The sequence below is a fragment of the Gekko japonicus genome, unplaced genomic scaffold (assembly GCF_001447785.1).
Source record: "Gekko japonicus isolate JY-2015 unplaced genomic scaffold, Gekko_japonicus_V1.1 scaffold918, whole genome shotgun sequence".
NCBI lineage: Eukaryota > Metazoa > Chordata > Lepidosauria > Squamata > Gekkonidae > Gekko > Gekko japonicus.
The window spans coordinates 96159-118138 of NW_015165263.1; the positions used below are offsets into that span (position 1 = coordinate 96159).

The 21980-nt window shown below is 40.8% G+C and overlaps 1 protein-coding gene across 1 annotated transcript in view; it reads left to right on the plus strand.

The window, feature by feature from the left end:
- The window catches only part of PTPRT (protein tyrosine phosphatase, receptor type T), a 604328-nt gene that overhangs the window by 95653 nt on the left and 486695 nt on the right, over positions 1 to 21980 (plus strand). The window contains exon 6 of the mRNA XM_015410192.1: positions 14451 to 14744. Within this exon, the coding sequence (XP_015265678.1) occupies positions 14451 to 14744 (294 nt within the window). The remainder of the gene's footprint in view (positions 1 to 14450; positions 14745 to 21980) is intronic.

The following is a 21980-nucleotide window of genomic DNA, read 5'->3' on the forward strand; positions in this document are numbered from 1 at the left end:
ACAATGAACATGAGTCAGCAGTGTGAAGCGGTACCTAAAAAGATAAATGCCATTTTAGGCTGTATCAACAGAAGTTTAGTGTCTAGATCATGTGAAGTGATGGTATCACTTTACTCTGCTCTGGTTAGACCTCAGCTTGAGTACTGTATTTCGTTTTGGGCACCGCAATTTAAGGAGGATATAGAAAAGTTAGAATGTCTCCAGCGGAGGGCAACAAAGATAGTGAGGGGTCTGGAGACCAACTCCTATGAGACCCCTGGAGGTTCCTTCCAACTCTATGATTCTGTGATTCTATGATAGGGTTGGACCTGGTTAGTATTTGGATGGGAAATTACCAAGAAGTATCAGGGTCACTAATCAGAGGCAGATAATAGCAAACTACCTCTGAATATCTCTTACCTTGAAAACTCTGTGGGAAGTTGACTGTGACTTAATGGGGGAAAAATGTTTTGAGCAAAATCTCAGAGTGGGGATGGAAAATGGATCTGATATGGTTCAAGATGGAGGGCTGAGAAAGAAGCTACAGAAATCAGTAGCAACCAGAGAGTCTCCTGGAAGCCTTGAAATACCAATACAAGGATCTAAATGTTTACAGGGTTGGCTTGGTGGCTGAAAGCTCTGAACACCCAACTTGAGCTTTTATTTTCAAAGATCAAGCAGTTTGTTTGTTGGGACCCTGGGGAAGACTAAGCTCTGCGGTTCTACAGTCTTATTTTCCTTTTACACCTCTTTCATGAACACCCAAACTTGTCACGCCCTCATGTGCAATGAGTCATTATAACTAGTTTAAATTTTACTCAGCTGCCTCGCTTTCAGCTAATACAATGTGTTATTATGAGCAAACACTGTCACCAGTGCTGAGCTTGAAATAAGATGTCTCATAGCCCTGTGCTGATTTTATAGTAACTCAGTCCTCTACTGAATGCTGTAATAAAAATCTGTGAGTCCTTTCATCTCTAAAATAAAAAAGAGGTTCAAGGAGGTAGCCAGTAACAAACCCATCATCTTTACAGCATGTGCCATAGAAATGCCTAGTACGAATTGCCAGTATAAATACTGTGATCTCAGAGAATTCTGGCTGCTGATTATTAAAGTGTTAAAAAAGTCCAACAAAACCCAGGACAATAATATAAAGTGAATGCTCAGAGGAGAATATGAAACATTAACAGCAGGTAATACTCATAAAACCAAGTTAATAAAGCATTAAGTGAAACAGTTGTACCATTCATACACACACACACTTTTGGAACAAATAAACAGGAGCCTCCAAATAGTCCCATTCTTTTGAGGAAAAAGCTCCTTGACATTTCAAATCCTAATGGAAGAAGTCCATCATGTGCTACAGCAGCTTTTAGCTTGTTATGCACCCTGCAGCAATTGAGGAGGTGCCTATTTTTACTTGATTCTCAGTAAAGAAAAGCTATCTGGCTAATTTGGGGCTTGTGCAAACAATACATTTCAGAGAAATGGAAGAACTATTGTCCTCTTGTGTGCAATATACCCATTTTTTAAAAGTTTTTAATGCCTCAGCAGGTACTTACTAAAATCTGAAACTTTCCTCCAGATGTGTGCATCCATGATACAGAAATGGGTGTGTTTATTGTAGTGGTCACTCCTGAGCACCCATTGGACCATGTCTGAATTATCACCTGATACAATATGCCCTCTGTTATATACCATTTAAGGGGATACAAAATGAAAAAGGACAAAGGGAAAGGTGAGAAGCATAAAACATCATTTGTTAAACACATTTTAAGGACACTGCATAATAAAATATGGAAGAGTATCTTAGCAAAAAAGTATAGCAAATCAAAATACTGTAAAATCAGTACTTCAGTACAAGTTATTTTGATGTATATTGCCATTATTTTCTATGTATAGGGCTAGATAGGAAAACATATTAACAAGAAATGGAAGAAAAGAATAAGAACACATTTTTCTTTATACAAGGTTAATACTATCGCATAATAACTAGTAAATACGTAACTATGAAAATTAATGAATATAACTAACGAGCATATAATTTATTTATTTATTATTTCAATGTATATCCTGCCCTTCCTGCAAACGGGCTCAGGGTGGCTCACAAAAATAAATACTTTAATACAGTAAATAATGCAATAAAACCAATTTAAAATTTAAAGTATTTAAAATATTTAAAGTAGGCAATACTATCTATCTGGGCCGATGCCGAGCTATGACCGTCTCATGTAGTAACAGTAGGGAGGCCAGCTGGTAGATGCCTGCTGCCTCAGCCAAAGGCCTAGCAGAACAGCTCGATTTTACGGGCCCTGGTCTTGCAGGGTCCTGATCTCAATCAGTAGTATGTTCCACCAGGCTGGGGCCAGAACCGAAAAGGCCCTGGCCCCTGGTTGAGGCTAGATGGGCATCTTTTAGACCGGGGACAACAAGAAGATGATGAACAAGTATGATTCAGTATAAGGCAGCTTCATATGTTAATTCTTTCTGGTGTAAAGTTGTGTTTCTCTGTGGATGTATTAAATTATGCAATATATTTATTACTAATGACAGGAGTATTTGTTTTTTCTTTTTTAATAATTCTGGACTATATGCTTGATGAAGACACAGAGCATTAACTGATGTAAACTAGCTACTTATGAATTGACTATTTCTTGTAGTGGTAATTTAATAGGAATACTTACTTGATAGTCTGCTTAACTCACTGACTCTTTCTGAATGTATTTGTTTGTGCATAGTCTGTCTGTTTCCTTGGATATATCATTTTGATAAATAACAATAAAAAGGCATAAATAATTGAAATGACACAGCATTGGTGGACTCTTACATAAGGCCTTCCTGAACATGTGTATGATAAAATAGATTTAACAGTTACCTCCACCAAACAAAGAATGTAAACAAACTAAATTGTGCGGGTACTGTGAAGAAGAGGGCACATTGTTATAAAGTTTTCCAATTTTTGATTCCCAGCTTATTTTTCTTACTCTTCCAGCTGATATTTATTTCTATCATTTATCATCTGCATTGAGAGACATAGTGCTATGCCTACCTTCCATTTTTTATGCATTTACAATTTTTTCTTCCCACTCTGGTATTCCAGGGTACAGTAATTCCACATCACCCCATTATGATGCTACAGTTCACATTAGGTTTACAAGATTGGGGCAAATAGCAGCAAAGCACTGGAAGGGGAATATAGAATATGCAGCAACAGCTGTGGCCTTCAAGAAACACATTTTCCCCCCCATGCATGAGAAGTGTAATGTTAAATTTCTTAATGTTTAGTTTCTAAAAACTGATGCCCAGATGCCCATGCCAGCTTTCAGATCACCCCTTCTCAACTGGACCTCTTGTCTCCTAGTCTTACCTGTGGTCAGGGGTCATTTCATAGAAAAAGAGCTAGGGGAACTCATTAGCATAACTCATTAGCATATGCCACACCCCCTGACATCAGGGGCCCGGCGGTGGACCTGCAAGGCCAGCGGGAGTGCGAGGAAGCCCTGCCAAGGCCCTCCCTAGCCCCAGGCAGGCAGGGGTGGGGAGAGGTGGGGAGGAAGCAACTTACCCTCCCTCTTCTCCTGCCTCCACCTGGCTGAATGAGGGCTGGAAGCAGGGCGGCCGGAAGCAGGGGGCGGGGCTTCGTCATGTGCCCCACCCCCCTGCACCTCACCCAGGGGAACTGCGTTCCCCCGTGTTCCCCCCCCCCAAATGACCTCTGCCTGTGGTTATTCAGTGGCTTTATTTACAGGAATCCATGCTTTATATGCTTGGTTGTGCTGAGATTGAGATTGGTTGTGCTGAATCATTATTCATGTATTCCAGGGCAAATACTGGCTTCAGTGACAGGGCTAGTGAGCATACAGATTTTGTGCCTCAGTCCTAGGTCCTAACTGATAAGACACTCGACAGTAGGGGCACAGACCAGGAAAGCCCAGTTCGGTCCAGAGCTTGTGAACTGGGTGGCCCTGAACTGAACCCTGAACCAAACCCCCAAGCAAAAAAGCTGCCCAAACTGAACCAGTTTGGATGGCATTGGGGCCCCAACCCTGGCACATCTGTGTCATCTGGAAGTGATGCAAGCACACCAGCCCCCAATGCTTGTATCACTTCTGGGTGGTGTTGGGCCCCACCCTCGGTGTGCTTGCTGGAAACGAAGCAAGCACATCATGACACCACCTGGAAGTGGCATGCACACGTCGGGCTGCACACATGAGCCAAACTGAGCTGAAAAATTTGGTGAGTGTTTGGGGGAAGGCACCTTTCCTGAACCTCAGCTCATGAACCCTGAACTGGGCAAAGTCTGGCCCAGACTTTGGCTTAGGTTCAGGTGAGTGCCCATCCCTACTCAACAGAAACACAGAGGCAGGTTTCGTACATCCTTCCATGTAAGCAAATTAGTCATTCTCATAGCTGTCTTGAACTTCTTATAAGGGTTGCAAATATCTGCATGTATTTAATTAAAAAAAGATCTTGTAGCCTACTACAAATGGAACAATAAGAAATTACTAGAAATGTTCAATATAAAGACCTTAAATTGAAGATAATTGTGATACTAAGTCTAGTCCTAAGGCCTGTTGCATATGTAGTAGCCTAAGCGGAATATGAGGAAGCTGTTCTAATTCCTTCCCTTAAAAACAATGCAGGCAATGTAGACAAAGAAGTCTGGGGCAGCTTCCACAACAGAAATCTCTGCCCACTACCTCTGGGAGATAAGAATGTAATAACAGTCCTGTTGGATCAGACCAGCAGTCATCTAGTCGAGCACCGTTGGTCACACAACCAGTTCCCCTGGAGGACCAACAGCAGGGCATAGAGGCCAAGACCTTGTCCTGATGTTGCCTTATGTAATTGCCATTCTACTTATGTAATTGCCATTCTACTTAATTCTACTTAATGTAACATTAAGTGCCTTGCAGGGCAACAGCATATCAATTCTATACAGTCTCTGTGATGTATCCCATGTTCATGATTGATGTATTGTTTGAACTGGGCAACATGTGGTTTTCCTATGTACATAGTGCCTCTATACATACAAACCATTCTGCTTACCATAACAATTTTAAAGATGCTACCAGTTTCAACAGTTTTCTGTTGCTCTAAAGATGTCTTATATGGTCCCACCAAGAAACTGTGAAACATATGAGGTTTTTATTTGTGCCCACAGAGATGGATAACAGAGAGGATTAATGGTAATGAAATTGTCTGAAGCTTTTAAACTACTGTCTTATTTCCTCCAGAGATAAAAAATGCATGCTATCTATCTTACTTCAGCAAGCAACTGCTAATCCTGATTCGGAATAATCAGTTTGCATTAGTTTCTATAGCAGATAATGTGAGAATATAACTCAGAGCTAATGATAATTAATTACACACATTTGGTGTGAAAGTAGAATGGTTTGCCAGATTTATTTTCCAGTTGTTCTCAATAAAACAATATTTTTACTATAATAAGCAAGGGTGAATGAGATCAGTTAACAGACAAGTTCTATAAATAATTCCATGGACATTGTATAGAATGTGTTTCAGAGTCCATTTTGTCTACCCTACTGAAAAGGCTGTCTCACTTTAAAAGATGGGAAACAATCCCCTTGAAGGGATCCATGTTGTCATGATGGAGATGAGGATGCTGCTGTAGCATTGCCAAGTTTCAGCTGTTTGAAATTTTACACTAGAACAAGGAACACTAACAGGTTGGTGTAATGTTGGAGTATTAGAGATGTGGGGAAGAGACAGTCTCTGAGAGATATATCTCTGGAGTGGGTCTATACTAATAGGAATCTGGAAGATAAAATTATTTAAATCTAGAACTACTTTGACATACAGCCCATCACAACCACTACTATTTTTGTATAGATGTTGTATATTTAGATATGTATTTATCCAGTTATTCAACCGGGCTTTGATTATAGCCTTTGTAAGGATACTCTTTTAGTATGGCACACTCCAGTTCATATCCCTTGGTTTTGAAGATTCTACCATATGCGTACAAACACCTATATGTTTTGTGTTCCTTTAAATATTCCTTGATGTTTACTTTGATAATTCATTGTACAGGTGACTGAGAGAGGAGGGCACTCATTAGCTTGTACATGAAGAGATCCATTCTGGAAGCTCAAACCAATGATTGTTTCTGCTTTTCCAGTTGTTTTGTTAGAACCATAAGGTTGAAAAAAATGTCTTTTAAAAATGAAATCTGGGGCAGTTTAATGTTTGAAAGGTTTGTTAAGGCCCCTGCCACACGGCAGGGGAAAAGCCCTTTAAAGCGCGGCTTTTAAAAGCCGCGCCAACGTTGATACGGCTCGGCGGGATCCCACGGATCCCCCGGCCGAGCTGCCTTTTCTCCCCGGCGCGATCAAACGCCGGAGAGAAAAGACGGCTCTAACCGGGAGCCGGCCGATCTGCGCATGTCGGAGCATGCGCAGTTCGGCTCCGGCCCGGGGTTGAGCCGGCGCAAGGGAGCGCCGGCGATCAGACGCCCGGGAAGAGGCGCCTCATCCGTTTGAACCACCGAGGTAGGTGGTTCAGTTTGAGGCGGTTCTTCCCGGGTTTGGGCCAGTTTGGAGGCGGAAGCAGAACGCTTCCCAGATGTTGTGGTGTGATCGCGCTGCTTTGATCCGCCTCCAAACTGTCCCGTTCCCGGGCCAAATCGCCTCGTGTGAACGGGGCCTAAATTTCCTTTTTGAATGTTTGACTGCTGTTAGGCCACATGGCTTTTGAGCTATGGAGTCCCACAGGGTTTTATCTTCTCCTCTATGCTGCTTAACATCTGAATGAAACTGCAGGGTAGGATCATCAGGGGATTTGGAATAAGGTGCCACCAATATGCTCTACTTCTGCTTAACACTTGAGTCAGGTGGGTCTGTGGAATTCCTGAAGACAGTAATGGGATCGATGGACAATAAACTGAAACTCAATCCAGATAAGACTGAGGTGCTGCTGGTCCATGATAAAGCTGTCCAAGAACTGAGGAGTCAGCCTGTCCTGCAGGGAGTTGCATTCCCCCTGAAGGAACAGGTTTATAGATGGTGGCTACTGCTGGATCCTGGCCTATAGTTGGAGGCCCAGATCTTCTCTGTGGTGGAAAGTGCCTTTTATCAGCTTCTGCAGATACTCTAGCATGATGTAGACAGTCATCCATGCCTTGATTATATCCAGGTTAGATTACTGTAATGTTAATTGTAATTGTGAGGGCTAATGACTATTATAATTTATCTAGAAGAGAAGCTATTGAGATAGAACAGTCGGGAGAAAGGATATTCTATCAGTAAAGTGTGGAAACCTTGATTATATAATAAACAAATACAATTATAACATCCTTCAATTACTTTGCAGAAAGAGGAAATTCCAGTGACCCCAGTATAATAGTGCAAGCTGAGGCTCCACCTACATAGCACTGATATAGTTTCCTTCTTAAAACACTCATTCAGTGCTTTTACAACAAAAGACTGATTACTGATGATGCCAACAGCAAAGACTGGTGAAAGGTCTAGAGATTTTTTTTACCAACGACCACAGCTTAGAAGCCCCAAAACATTAATTAAATTTTGTTACTGTAATGTGCATAGGACTGCCTTTGAAAATAGTCCAGAAACTTCAGCTTGCCCAAAATGTGGCAGCCACACTATTGTCAGGAGTATGATACAGGGATCATATTTCCCTCTTATTGAAAGATCTGCACTGAAAGTCCACTTAGGGTTGCCAGCTCCCCAGTGGGGACAGGGGATGACGTAAGCTCAGCTCCTCATATAGTTGCCACATTGAGAAAAACAAAACAAAAACAAAAAAACCACAACCTGTGCCCACAAACAATGGGCATAGGAGACCAGGGAGTGGAGACATGGGGGGGGGGGGTTGTAAATGATAGTGTGACATCACTTGTAGCTTTCCCCCCAGAAGTGACATCAGTACCTTCTGTGAATTGCCAAAACTCTGTTTTTTACCTATATATTTTTAAAAACTAAAGTTGTATTTTTATTTTTATTTTGGTCAATGGATGCCCCTCCTCCAGTCTCGTATGTCCATTTGTTTCAGGGCACAATTCAAAGTGCTTTTAAAGTTTTAAATGGCTTAGAACCAGGGTATTCATAGGACCGCTTCCTCCCATATTGATCCGACTACTAGTTAAGATCTGCCTCACGGGTCCTGCCACCTGTGTCTTCAGAGGTAAAGTGGGTGACAACCAGAGACAGAACTTTTTAAGTAGTGGCTCCACACTTGTGGAATGCCTTCCTCCTTAAGGCTTGCCTGGTACCCACTTTGTTTATTTTAAGGCACCATACCAAAACATTTCTGTTCACCCAGACTTTTATTTAAGGCAGTGGATACTGGTTTTTTTAGGTTGTCACTGTTCTGTTTTTATGCTCTATGCTGGGCTGTTTTTTCGACCCATAGTGCTAGATTTTAACATTTTGTTTTGATTATTTTTATTCTGTAAGCTGACGGGTGGGTTCCGTGTGATGCAGCATTACCCCCCCCTCCCAATATATTAAAAAATTACAGTGTAAGTCTGGCACTACAGAAAACCATTGTCTTATTCAGGGCGACTGCCTTCTAAATGTCTTTTCAGTGCTAATCAGCATTTCCTTAGATTTTAGCCTCTTCTCTGTTGTTCTAATACTTATACTTTAGGTTGTTTGTATTGGCAGATTTATGACCCTGTGGAGATAGTCTGGATTTTAAGCAATGAAGATTTGCAGGTGTTTGTGTAGAGGACTGGCACCTGCTTGTTTGAATGCTCATGTGTTTAAAGCTGCAGTTGGCATTTTCAGTGTAGCACCCGTTGTTTGGCTTTGTATCAAATGTAACGTGTCCATCTAGACTGGTTTTCAGAAGCATTTAGGGGTGAACTTTATTTTTTATTTTCTGTGCTTTTGTTTGAATTGATAATTCCTAGGATTACTCCACATTTTCTTTTAAGTTATGTCTAGGTGCAGTTTTGCCATACCTATTTATAATTAGAGATGGCACATTCCTCCTAGCAGCCAAGACATTCCATTTTTATGACAGGAATCCAAATGTTTTATATGAAGATATTTCTGTTTGACTGGTCAGCATGTTCTAGCATCCATTTTTTTGTATCTCTTTAATTCTGGAAGCAAGGGTAGAATCAGAGGTCATTTCGGGGAGGGGGAATGCGGGGGAACACAGTTCCCCCAGGTGAGGTGCAGGGGGCGGGGCACATGACAAAGCCCCGCCCCCTGCTTCCGCCCGCCCCGCTTCCAGCCCTCATTCAGCCAGGAGGAGGCAGGAGAAGAGGGAGGGTAAGTTGCTTCCTCCCCGCCTCTCCCCAACCCTGCCTGCCTGGGGCCAGGGAGGGCCTTGGCGGGGCTTCCTCGCACTCCCACTGGCCTTGCAGGTCCACCGCCGGGCCCGATGTCAGGGGGTGTGGCATATGCTAATGAGTTATGCTAATGAGTTCCCCTAGCTCTTTTTCTACGAAATGACCCCTGGGTAGAATTAACTGTTAAAGTGAACCAAGAGACAGAGCAAGACACACACAGGGCTGAAACCTGACTTTTATTTACTTTTTCTCACTTAATCCCCCCTCGGCCCTTATTACAGCTCCCATTCCATCCCATCCCATCCGACTTCTGTCTATGCAGGTTCCATGACTGGTATAGCCTTTTAATAAGGCTTCTTCTTCCCTGTTTTACCACAGAAAAGCTGATTGGATCCAAACCATGGATTTCGGCTATTATTGGCTGGACCCTTTCCCTTCTTCCCCGTCAGTGAACTATGTCTTGCAACAAATTCCCTTAAAATCCCCTTAGTTCAGAATATAGTTCAGAATAGCCTCTTCCAGACATAAAAGAGGGGGCATCAGCCATCTTCACAACAGTACAGCTTCACAGTTTCCTTCTATTAAGAACTCATGGCCCACACTTGACTATATTTCAACTGACAAAGATCATACAACTTTCTCAGTTTTGATTAGTCTTGATGTTTATATTTAACATGGCAAGTTATTTGTGTGAGAGGATCCTGGATCCCAAACTCAAGGTACATAGAATAGAGGCAGTAAATGTACATAGGGAAGGAGTCAGACTGGGATAAGAAGAGAAGTGTTGAACTTTCTCTTTCCTCCTCCATCTCAGTTCCAAGACCAGCATTTCTTTGCCAGTCACAGGGGGATCAGAAACACAGGGTGCATTCAGACGGGCCGTTTAGTCCGTGTTTGGCCCGCTTCTGAAATGGATTTTATCTGTGTGATCACACGGTCAACATCTGCCTCCCGTCCCCAGCCGTCGCTTTCCAGCTCAAAACTGCTTTAACCCGGAGTATTTTGATACCAGGTCCCCAAATGGTGTTTTCCTGATTCTCCGGTTCCAGCTGCATTTCCCCCCTGTGTGATCGCTCCTCCGGTGTTGAGCCACTTCTGATTTAAACCCCCTCCCCACTCGAAAGCTGCCTGAGGCTTCCGCTTTTCATCTGCCATTTTTAAAAAAGCATTGGTGGTGTGTGCATAGACGGAGGTCCGCCACAGGGTTATTAAAAACAATGTTTAAATGGTGCCTAGTTTTAGCCTTTAGACAAGTTCGGGATCTCATGGAGGCCATTTTCGGTGGTAAACGTTTAAAGGGAAGTGTTCCTTTAAAGTTTAAAGGGAAACATTACAGCAGTCGGGTTGAAGAGGAAATTGCTGTTCTACACATGCACGAAACTTTTAGTTCCACAGATGGCTGCCTGTGCGCATGCCCAAACTAAGAGAGAGAGAAAAACAACAACACAGCGATCCGGAGCAAGGAGGTGAGTGTGATCGCGATTCTCCAGGTTAAAAAAGACCGCATCAGGGCCGGGACAATTTAAACCGCTCCCAGCACACTATCTGACCGCACCCACAGAGAAGTGGCAGGATTGGATACCACCCTGCCCTAATTTTAATTTGTCCACTGGAAAGCAGTACCTTCAGAGAGATGCAGACCCATCTGATACTTGTGGCTTTCAGATAATTAAAGAGCTCTGCAATTAATCAAAATAGCTCCAGGATAGAGGAGCATCTTACATAAGGAAAGCACCACTGCTAGTGCAATTCATCTATGGGATCCAGCCCCTTGTACTGATTATTCACATTAAAATCTTCACATTTGTGTCAACTGAATGCAAATTGTGGATATGTATGAATGACATAAAATACTTTAAAAAATAGTAACAAAATGGAGGTAAACTAAATCCAATGATAGCCCAGGGCCGTAGATGGCAGAGCATCTGCTTTGCATGCAGAAGGTCCACAGTTCAATCCCCAACATCTCCAGTTCAAACAACAACAGCAGCAATGGGTAGTAGGCTATGTGAAAGACCTCTGTCTGTGACCCTGGAGAGGTTCTGCCATAGTAGGCCTTTATGGATCAATGGTTTGACATCATATAAGGCAAATGAAATGGATATATCTGCTCATCCCCACCAATAGGGACAACGTTGGTATGTTTTATAGGTGTATCAGATGTATTTTTATTACCTTGTTCTTCACTTTTCACAGAAGTAATACACAGCATCTCATTCATGCTTCCTGAATACACTAATATGCACCTCTCAGGGTCTCTACAAGAGCTATGTACAATTCTCTAAGTGCTTGTGTATACAAAGTGGCATAAACTTTTTTTTCTTAATCCACACGACTTATTGTTTAAGAGTAGTGTCATTCTTAACTATTACAGCTCTGCTATATACTGATGGCTATTGGATAGGCATGTATATTTCTGGTCTTACTGATTCTCTCTTTCTTAAGTTCAACACTGATTCAAATCAGTAGATCTAAAAATATATTCTGTTTTAAAAACAACCTTGATTACCAAAATATACTTGATTATTAAACAAGGTTTTCTAAATAAGCAGTGAGCAGTTGGTCTAACATCTGATGGATGAATTAAAATTATTCCATGATTTGGAGAGCCAGCTCTCATTTTTGCATCATTATCATGTTGTTAACATAAATTAAACATCATTTTCATTACTTAAGTGAGAGCTATGTGAATGTCAGTGGTCAAATTGCACTTGCATTAATGGATGATATGCGGGGAAATGAATCAGCATTGTGTATATCTGTAGTTTGGGAGAGCTTTTCCAGTTCCAAGTAGGAATGGGTTCATTTAAAATGAACTAAAATGAATTAATCTAAAATGTGATCTCGATTGAGCGTAACTACAAACTATGGGTTGTTTTATATGTTTCAGTTGGTTGTTTGAAAGCATGGGATTTTGTGTGGTGGTCTGTGAGGTTTTGATATAAGGTTGTTCTTATGCAGCCATAGCAGCCTAAATAGTTCAGTTTGTCCTGACCTTGTCAGAGATTCAGAGCTAACCAGGGCAGGCCATAGTCAGTATTGGGTGGGAGATCGCCAAGGAAGACTGGGGTTGCTACACAGAGGAAGGCAATGGCAAAACACCTCTGCTCAGTTCCTGCAGGGAACACCCCATGGATGAGCTTTCGGTGACTCAGTTGTGACTTGATGGCACACTCTTCTTCTGTGTACCCCTTGAATTATTACACAGTAGTGTCTAGAAATTTTTTGTGTTGCATGGACTGATTCATGCTCAAGCAAAAAGTGTTGAAGTCTTGGTGGAATCTCTGAAGAGCTCCTTTCTTATATGTCCTCCAGATGATGAAAATGCCATCAGTAAATATGAAATCTGGGAGAGATGTTAATGGGTAGGCACTGATAGACATGCATGCAAACTGGTAAACTTCAAACAGCACTAAAGCATGTTTGTGTTAAAACAAATTATGGCCCCAGTCACACAGGCCGGATATCGCAGGGGGGAGGCGTGGCTAATTGCCCTGGTGCAGTTTGATCCGCGATTACGCGATCAGATGTGCCGGCAGCACACCACAGGTCCTTCCCTTGGCGCCAGCGGGTAAATGAAGGACCAGAGGGGAATGCCGTGCGCTGGCATGATCACTCCACGGGAGTCTGGAGGCAGCCCGTGGCAAACGTTTACTAGTACCTTGGAGGTACTAGTTTTTTAATTCACATTGTCGGCGGTAAGCCACAGGTGCGCTCCACTTCCCAGATGTTGGGATGTGATCGTGCCTGGATAATTCGCCCACCATTTGTGCCTCTCCCATGGCAACTTTGCCGTGTGACTGGGGCCAAAGTTTCTTGGACAATCCTACATAGAGTTTTGTTTTGAGGTTATTTCGGTATGAATCAGTGTGGCTAGATCAGGTGAATCTATAACAGGACCTTATTATTATACAAGTTTAAAAAGCATTTTTAGCTACCATAGCAACTTTTTTTTTTAGAGAAGATTGAGATCCAACAAAATTCTGAAACTTGTTAACCAAATTTGTCAGTGATATAATCTCTTCCAGAACATAAGGTTTATTGATAAGCATCAGCTCTGTTTGATCTGGGTTCAGTTTCTACTTGTTCTTTCATAGACGCTTGAGCATGGCAGACAGACACTGACCTAGAGAAGAAAATAACGCTTATGCAAAGACATATCAGTGACATCCAGTTTCAAAGTGCTGGATAATCTTTTTCAGTAGTCTTACAGAGATATTGGAAAAACATGAGTGATTACGTAAAACCCGAGGAGCCTTGCAGGTCAGTGTGCACTACTGATTCAGAATCACTGCCCACAGTCTTCTGAATGCGGTCTGAAAAAAAGCATTTAAACTTTTCAAGTGCTAGTCATCTGGTTCCCCTCTCCAGCCTTTGTGAAACTATGTTTTTTTAATCAAGGAATGCTACTGAAGTTCCTGACTTTATGAGTTTGACTTCAGAAAGCCCATTACAGTTTTCCTTATCCCTTGTGCAAATTGAACCAAAGCGTCTTTATTTCAGTACCATTTTCTATTTTTGTGTGCCAAATTTTCCCTATTTAAAATTAGTGCATGGTTATAAATGGCCTATAAAAGATGTATAAAATAAAAAGGCATAAAAGAAATAAACGTTGAATCATGAATGATTAATGAATGAATGAAAAGGCTAACAATGACAACTAATGAAAAATGCCAGAAATTAAAAGGGCATACATTTCTGCTTTCAGTTCCGTTGGTTTTCTAGATGTGTTTCAAGCTTGTAGAAGTTTGGGCACTTGTGTTGCGAACAAAAATCAAACGAACCAGCCTTTAATAAGTCCTTTCGTATTCAAGACCTTTCTTTTCAGCACAAAAGAGATGTTTTGTCCAAAAGAAAAAAGGTTTTCAGATTGAGTTTATAGCCTTTCAGCATTAGAATACAATTGAATACATAGTTCTTACAATTGTCACAAGATGAATTCACTATTTTATGATAAGTGTTAAGGTGAAGCTTGTAGTTTTCCAAAAATAAGGAACAGTTCTGCTTCCCTGCATGAAAGGACCTCCTCAAAAATAAAACAATATTAATTCATTTGATAACTATGGGACATTTAGATGAACTTTCTGAGGTTTGCATTATAGTCAGTAATCTCTGTAACATCTCAGCTTGGTCCAGTGTTCCTGTAATAATAGCCCTCATCAAATATGGGTGTCTCCTTTTTTGTTTGCAGAACCTCCCACTCCTATTGCACCTCCAGAGCTTCTAGCAGTTGGAGCTACCTATCTGTGGATCAAACCAAATGCCAACTCTATCATTGGAGATGGTCCAATCATTCTGAAGGAAGTGGAATACCGTACAACCAATGGGAATTGGGCTGAAACTCATATTGTTGACTCACCAAATTACAAGTTATGGCATCTAGACCCAGATGTGGAATATGAGATCAGAGTTCTTCTTACCCGTCCTGGAGATGGAGGGACAGGACCTCCTGGGCCTCCACTTACAACAAGAACAAAATGTGCAGGTAAGCTACCTTTATTTTAACAAGTAGTTGGTGAGTTTGATAGAAACATAGGCGTGTCATGGTAGAGGCTATCATGATTTTAGCTATCACTCCCCCCCCCCCATCGGTGAATGGTTACATGCAGTTAATTATATATGTGGTTATTATTTTTCCTGATTGTAAAATGTTTCTCATGATACTCTTTCCTGTTGTTCTAACAAATGTGTATTTCATGACATTTACTTCTAACATTGTGTGCTGCCTGATCCAGAATGTTCTGGATGTCTTGAAATATACTGAAAAAGGTTTTAAAATTATGTGAAATATGTTAAAAATATCAATGTATTGCAGAAAATATCTTCTTATTGCCAACCACTTAAATCCCATGAAACTTGCACTGTCTGTATTGTAGTGACATTGGTGTGATGCACCTTCTTTGTCATTAAAAGAGGAGGAGGAATATATGGCAGTCTAGATAATGTATATTGGTCTCTAAGGAATAGATGTATGGAAAGATACTAACTTGGAGCTGAAGTTTTGATTTGATTCTTGCATTGCCTTTGATAAAGTCCTCAGGATTTGTGGCATCTTGTAGCTGAAGGAGTTAAAGTCAGAGAAAAGGCTCCATGACTATAGGGTTTGTGTGTGTGTGTTAATTATGCCTTCAAGTCATGGAAGAACCATCAGGTATGCCCTATTGTGCTGGGACACATAGGAGGAGTCTCTGACCACAGCATGTATGATAAGCTGTTTCATACCTTTGTTAATTGTTCTTTGGCATCACAATCCTTTTTCTGAAGGCAGGATTTCCCCCTCTGTTGATACCATTTAAGGAGAAATATTATAGAAATATGAGTTACACTTGGAGAAATTAGCAGTTTTGCTGATTTGCCAATTAATGTCACAGGAACTTTGAAATAAAAACTTGACAATTATCATGCTATGGTTTCTCCCAAGCCATTGGCTGGGCTGCTTTGTTGTTGCAGACAAAATTGTGAGCTAGAGTTCCATAGCTTGAACATCTATTTATTGGACCTCTTTAGTGCAGCTTTTGTGAGGACGATTTCTAGCCACCCAGGGATAAACTGGGAGCTCAAGGGTCTACAGGTAGAAGAAGTTGTATTCTCCTAGGTAAGTATAGAGAGGCAGCATGGTTTCAATTCAGAATAAACCTTTCCGGATTTATTTATTTATGCTTTCACTTCTAGGCAAATACAATAGTTCTGCATTCTAAAAACTGATTGTCACTAACAGCAGACAAGCTTGGAAGTTAGGAAATTGACAGTAAATTTCCAAGCTTGTTCTCTAAGAGATTAATTTGCCTTAATGCACACAATACATTGATTGTATTTTCTTTCTTATAAATGAACAATGACAATTTGTACATCCTACCATTATTTTAATGTGATAGCTATGTCAGCTGTTACACACAGCAGGAGAATTTGGCCCTGGCCTCTGAAAACAGGCCTATTCTTCAAAATATTTTGTTGATAGAACAACTCATACTTTGAGAAATCTATGATGATGTGAAAGTGCCTTGGAGTTTTAATATGTCCATTATCCCAAGTGCTACTTTGGACAAAACACTGTGAGATATTATTTTTGTTAGTTGATATGGGCCAGTCCTTTTTCATCCTCCACTTAAATCTTGGACACAAGGTAATTGCATCTTTAAAAGGTTTAATTTCCACAATGAGCACTTATAAATCCATTGTGTTAACAGCCATTCTTTGTAGGGATTATGAAAACATATACACCTTCTCCCATTTTAACTATGCTGAATAGCTGCTGTCATTGTGCTGCATTCAGACCATAACAACACATTGAGAATGATGGAGAAATCACAAATAAGACAAGGATATTCTGACCTGGAGAGTCCAGGCTAGCCCGATCTCATCAGATCTCAGAAGCTAAGCAGGGTCAGCCCTGGCTAAGATTTGGATGGGAGACTTCCAAGGAATACCAGGTTCTTGACACAAAGGCAGGCAATGACGAACAACCTCTGAACGTCCTCTGAACTTGAAAATCCTACAGGGCTGCCATAAGCCAGCTGTGACTTGATGGCACTTTCCACCACCAAGACAAGGATGGGTTAAGAAAAGGGTTGAGCTCCTTATTACTGGCATGCATTGTCATCAATGCAACTGAGACTCCATGGTTTATTTTGAGGTGTTACATGGGAAAACTAGAAGCAGCCATCTACTAAGTAAGAGTTCTGGTCCACCTAGTTTAGTGCTCTTGACTTTGACTGGCAGCAGTCTCCAAAGTCTCTGACAGAGAACTTCTAATTCCAGTGATCAAAGCTAGGGTCCTTTTCATGTAAAGCATGTGCTCTGTCACTGAGCCACATGCCCTAATTAAAAGCAAAAGCAAATTATTCTCCCACAACCATTCTGCCCCAGCCAGTTCCACTTGATAATGAGAAAGTACTCATATATGTCATGGTGATCACAAAATAGTATAGTCTCTGTTCCACCAGACACACAACCACAAAAAACAATGTGAAAATAGAATTGTATCAAAGCACCCTCTCAGTTCTGCAATTGACAGAGCATTCGGTCTGGCAAGCATGAAAACATGCCCGGTCTGTATACAACCAAGATCCAGGTGAATTACCCTCTTCCTGATCATCCTCAATGCTTCCTGATAGACCATATTCCCAACTATAATAAAGGAAAGACCAAAGACCTCAAATCTATGAACTACACACCTTTTCCAAACACGACTAAAGGTTTCTTCCTTTGGCAGATGCAAAAGGGAATCCCTGGGCACTGGGCATTGAGAAAATAACCTTCAATCTTAAATTGAAGGCAGCAATCCAAGCCCTGGGCTCCAATGAGTGGTGTACAAACTCTACTTTGAGCACAGTTACTGCAGCACATCTACGTACTCCTGCCATTCGGTTAAGAAACTGAAGGCGTACATGATCCATAGACTTATAGAAAAAGTCATTATTGCAGATTTTCCATAATTCACAAATAACCCTTCCTGAGTATAATAGTTAATAAATGCATTCAATACCTTGTTTCTGATGGTGACACCACTAATGTAGATTTCCACACTTATCTGAAGTACCTCAGTAATGTGGTCTGTTCATCATTCTTACTAGGTTGAGCATATCCTTTAGTTAGATTGTTCAACATTTGTTCAAGTAACTTCTGTGCTGTGTATTAGGAAGACATGTTATTATATATTTTATATATTAAATGTATCTTCATGAAAACTAAAAGGATTTGAAATGAAGAACTGATCCTGTGTTGTTCAGTGATGAGAAGGGTTGTGGCTCACTGGCAGAGCATCTGGTTGGCATGCAGAAGGCCCCAGTTTCAATCCCCAGCATCTTCAGTTAAAAGGACCAGGTAGGAGGTGATGTGAATGCCTGAGAACATGGAAAGCTGCTATCAGTCTGATTCAGTATAAGGTCTGTTCATGTATTCAGTGATCCTAAGACACAATTATATATTCATCTCATTCTAAATGTATTGGTAGCATGCAGATGTTTGATCTTTTGTTCTATCACAATGAGCAGTCATACATATCAGGCATAAGGGCAAGTGGGAGAAATCGCCTGTTATTGTTGCAGGTAGAATGAGGGGCAAGGGATACAGACTCTTAACATCCCAGCAGACTCATTATCTGAGAACATGCCAGTCAACTCTTCTCTTTATCCTTCCAATGACCAAGTCACTGTCAAATCCTATAGCCTGCAGCACAAACTCATTTAGTAAAGGATTGATTTAAACTACTCTAGTGAAAATCAGAATGATTCTGAAAATTAAAGATGCCAGAGATTTTACTGTACAATACAGAATGCCCTGCATTATGACCTGGCTGACACCACAAAACAATTTTTTAAAGTAAGATTCCATCAGAGAAGAAAACTCAAGGTTGCATTTTTGTTTTACCATGTACTGAAGCATTTATAAGAACATTGGCCACAGTAAACTTTATGGCTTTCAAAGCTTGTATTGAAAGTGCTATTAAAAAGAAGAAGAAGAAAGAAAGAGTATATGTGAATACTCAGACTTCTGCTAGGGCCACTATGCCCCCTACTAATTGAGGGTGCAGTCTAGATAGGTTAATGAACATTTTCACATTGCTTTCAATAGCATAGGAGTTACAATTTATTTATTTTAAGTAATTTATTTATATCCATCTTGGATCTCTGGTGCAGAAGAAAGGTTTGAGCCTTTTTCCTGTGCCAAAGATCCAAGATGGATATATTAATAAATAAATGAATGAATCAATGCTTGAGCATTTCTCCCGCATCAGAAATCCAAGATGAGTAACAACACATTTGGAGATCTGATTTTCAATCAGTTGTTTGTGCCTAAGAGAAACACAACTAACCCAATGAAATAAATGTATTTAAATCGTATGCAAAGATTTAGCCTGAAGTAGCTGGTGAGCTTTGCACAAGTCTTCTCTACTGGCCAATATTTGTATTGCTGGAGGTATCCAGCTAGCCTAACCTAGGATAGAAGTTATCCTTATACCCTATAGAAGTGGTCACTGGCCCGTGGAGGTCCTTTCCCCAGAAACAGCAACTAACAAATCAAGATGTAAAGAAAGGTGTCATAATCTTTCTCTTAAACATAATCATCTAGTGCATTTCCATAAGAAGCACCAGAAATCAAATCTGCCTCTGACTCGCCACACTTCTATATAAGCAGAAGCTGCCCACTAAATGTGGGAGATACTTAGTAACTGGGAAAGGTATTATTAGTGGTACTGTGTTTAACATCATTATTCCTATCTAGGCTTGAACCCTCTAAGGAAAGCAAGATCACACAGCCTAACAATAACATTTGAATGAGTCTAAAGTCTGTTGATGAAAGTATGCAGTATTTTGACCTTGTAGAGCTTTCTCTCATATTTATGACAATAAGATATCAGTTTGAAAATGTACATAGAATACTGCAAATGTTAATTTAAAATATGGTAATGTGTATTCTAGGGCAAGCCTGGTAACCAGTGGGTGCTGGGACATTGGGGGGTATATGACATCAGTGACATCAGAAGTGACCAACCAGCGCAGCAGACTCCAGTGGGTTTATTCCCCCCCCCCCCGCTGCCGCTTGGAGTGGAGATGCAATCTGGCAACCTAGTGTATTTCCATCTTGAAAGAAAGACCTGATATTGTAACACCCAATCAAATATAGAGCTAGATCCAATGAGTCCCTTTTTCTAGGGAAAGGTGAAGGAAGTTTTGGCAGAAGGGAGTTACTCAAACTTGGATCCAGCTTGGCAGATGGAAATCATTGTCCATTGTGTCCGTATTAATATTACAGAGCAAGCAAGCTATGGTTAGCTGTAATGCTTCTACTAGTTACTTTACATTTATATGGCCTTTTAACATTGAAGTGGACCAAAATGGTATCATACTAAAGACTTGACATGTTATGCAGTCACAGTTGTAAAGATCCTCCGGGCTATCCGCATCTATCAAGCTTTTCTGTAGCTCAATAGCTGTATATCCCAAGCATGATTTATGTTCCCTGATTAAATTATCAATATGTTTTATGTATCCTTCTTCCCATCTGCATTCTAGACTTGACTCTACCGGAGTCATATTTATGGCCCCCCAAGGTGTCTGATGAAACAAGGTTGTACTATATTGATGATTCAATTAATACAATTTTATTCCCTGTTTCAAAGCCAGCAGATGGGCAGCATCACTGGGTATTAGTGAAATATTAGGTGATCTTGTGCTAAAAACCCCTGAAGCTATAACAAAAACATCATAGAGGGAAATCTCCTTTTCAAATACTTAATGCTCTAATCAATATTACGAAAGACAGGAACAGTGTTTTGCAGCTTTTTAATTTCCTTGCTATATGATAGTCTTCTACAAAATAGACTTTTGTTTGGCAGAAAGAGGTAGCCATTTTCCAAATGGATTCTTTCTCTTATCTCCCAGCTCCAAGTGGAGCACAACACCTGGAAGTCTTGTTCTTTCTGCTTCAGCGATAACTCTGGAAAGTGACTAGATTAATAAATGTGGAGACGAAGGCAGTAGCAGTCCTATTCTTGATATTCATATCCTTTGAAGCAGCATTCAGATAAAAAGGTGCTGATAATAGGAAACAATGAAATCAGCCTAAATTGTTCCTGCAATATTTCTATGGCATTTTTTGTTTGGTAATGCTAAATGCTGATGAATAAGAAGCATGATCAGTGGTACAATACAGTGAGACAGACTTGTATTCCCATAGCCTCTCCTTCTCTGCACTCCTGTTGTCATCTGTGTGAGAGCCAGCATGGTGTGGTGGTTAAGAGTGGTGGACTCTAATCTGGAGAACTGGGTTTGATTCTGCACTCCTCCACAAGAAGCCAGCTAGGTGACCTTGGGTCAGTCCCAGTTCTCTAAGAGCTCTCTCAGCCCAAAAGTAATAAGTCTATCTTACTAAAAGAGTTAAAACTTAAGGCTGCCAGACAATCTTCAGATCTCCTGGCTGTACCACACACAATGTCATACAATAATTATTAATTGATTTCTTTGTATCTTGCTTTCTTCACAACTGGAATCTTGTGGTAGTATGTACTACAGACAGTTCTGCTGAGGCAAAATATTTTTACTTATTTATATTTGTAATATTCTGTTGCATTTATTCATTTTTTTCTGGAGTAACAAAATGCTGGGAAGTGGCCTTACAGCATTTGCCAGAACTGTCCCTGAAAACTCTGTCTCAGACATTTTGGAACACTACATGTTGGACTTAATGCCGTATGCAATGGGAAGTTATAGCTGTTTATATACAAATGCTAGAAGTGTCCAAGGTAAAATCGGGGAGTTGGAATGCTTGGTGTTGGGGGGGGGGTGATAGACATTGTGGGTATTTCAGAAACTTGGAGTAATGAGGAAAATCAATGGGATATAAATTATATTGGAAGGATATTCCTGGTTATAAATTGTATTGGAAGGATGGGGCGAAGGGCTGGAGGTGGGGTGGCTGTATTTCAGAGAGAGTATACAGTCCAGTAAGACTGAGAGGGTAAGAGAATTGGATTCACTTCTGGAAATGCTATGGGTTAAAATAGTGGGCCCAAAAGGAAGCTTAACACTGGGAGTTTGTTATCGCCCACCAGATCAAAAGATAGAGGAGGATTATAAAATAGTGGACCTCCTGATGGCACTGGTATTTCTGGCCACTGTGTGACACAGAGTGTTGGACTGGATGGGCCTTTGGCCTGATCCAACATTGGCGTCTCTTATGTTCTTATGTAATTACAAATAAATACAAATACCTTTATTGG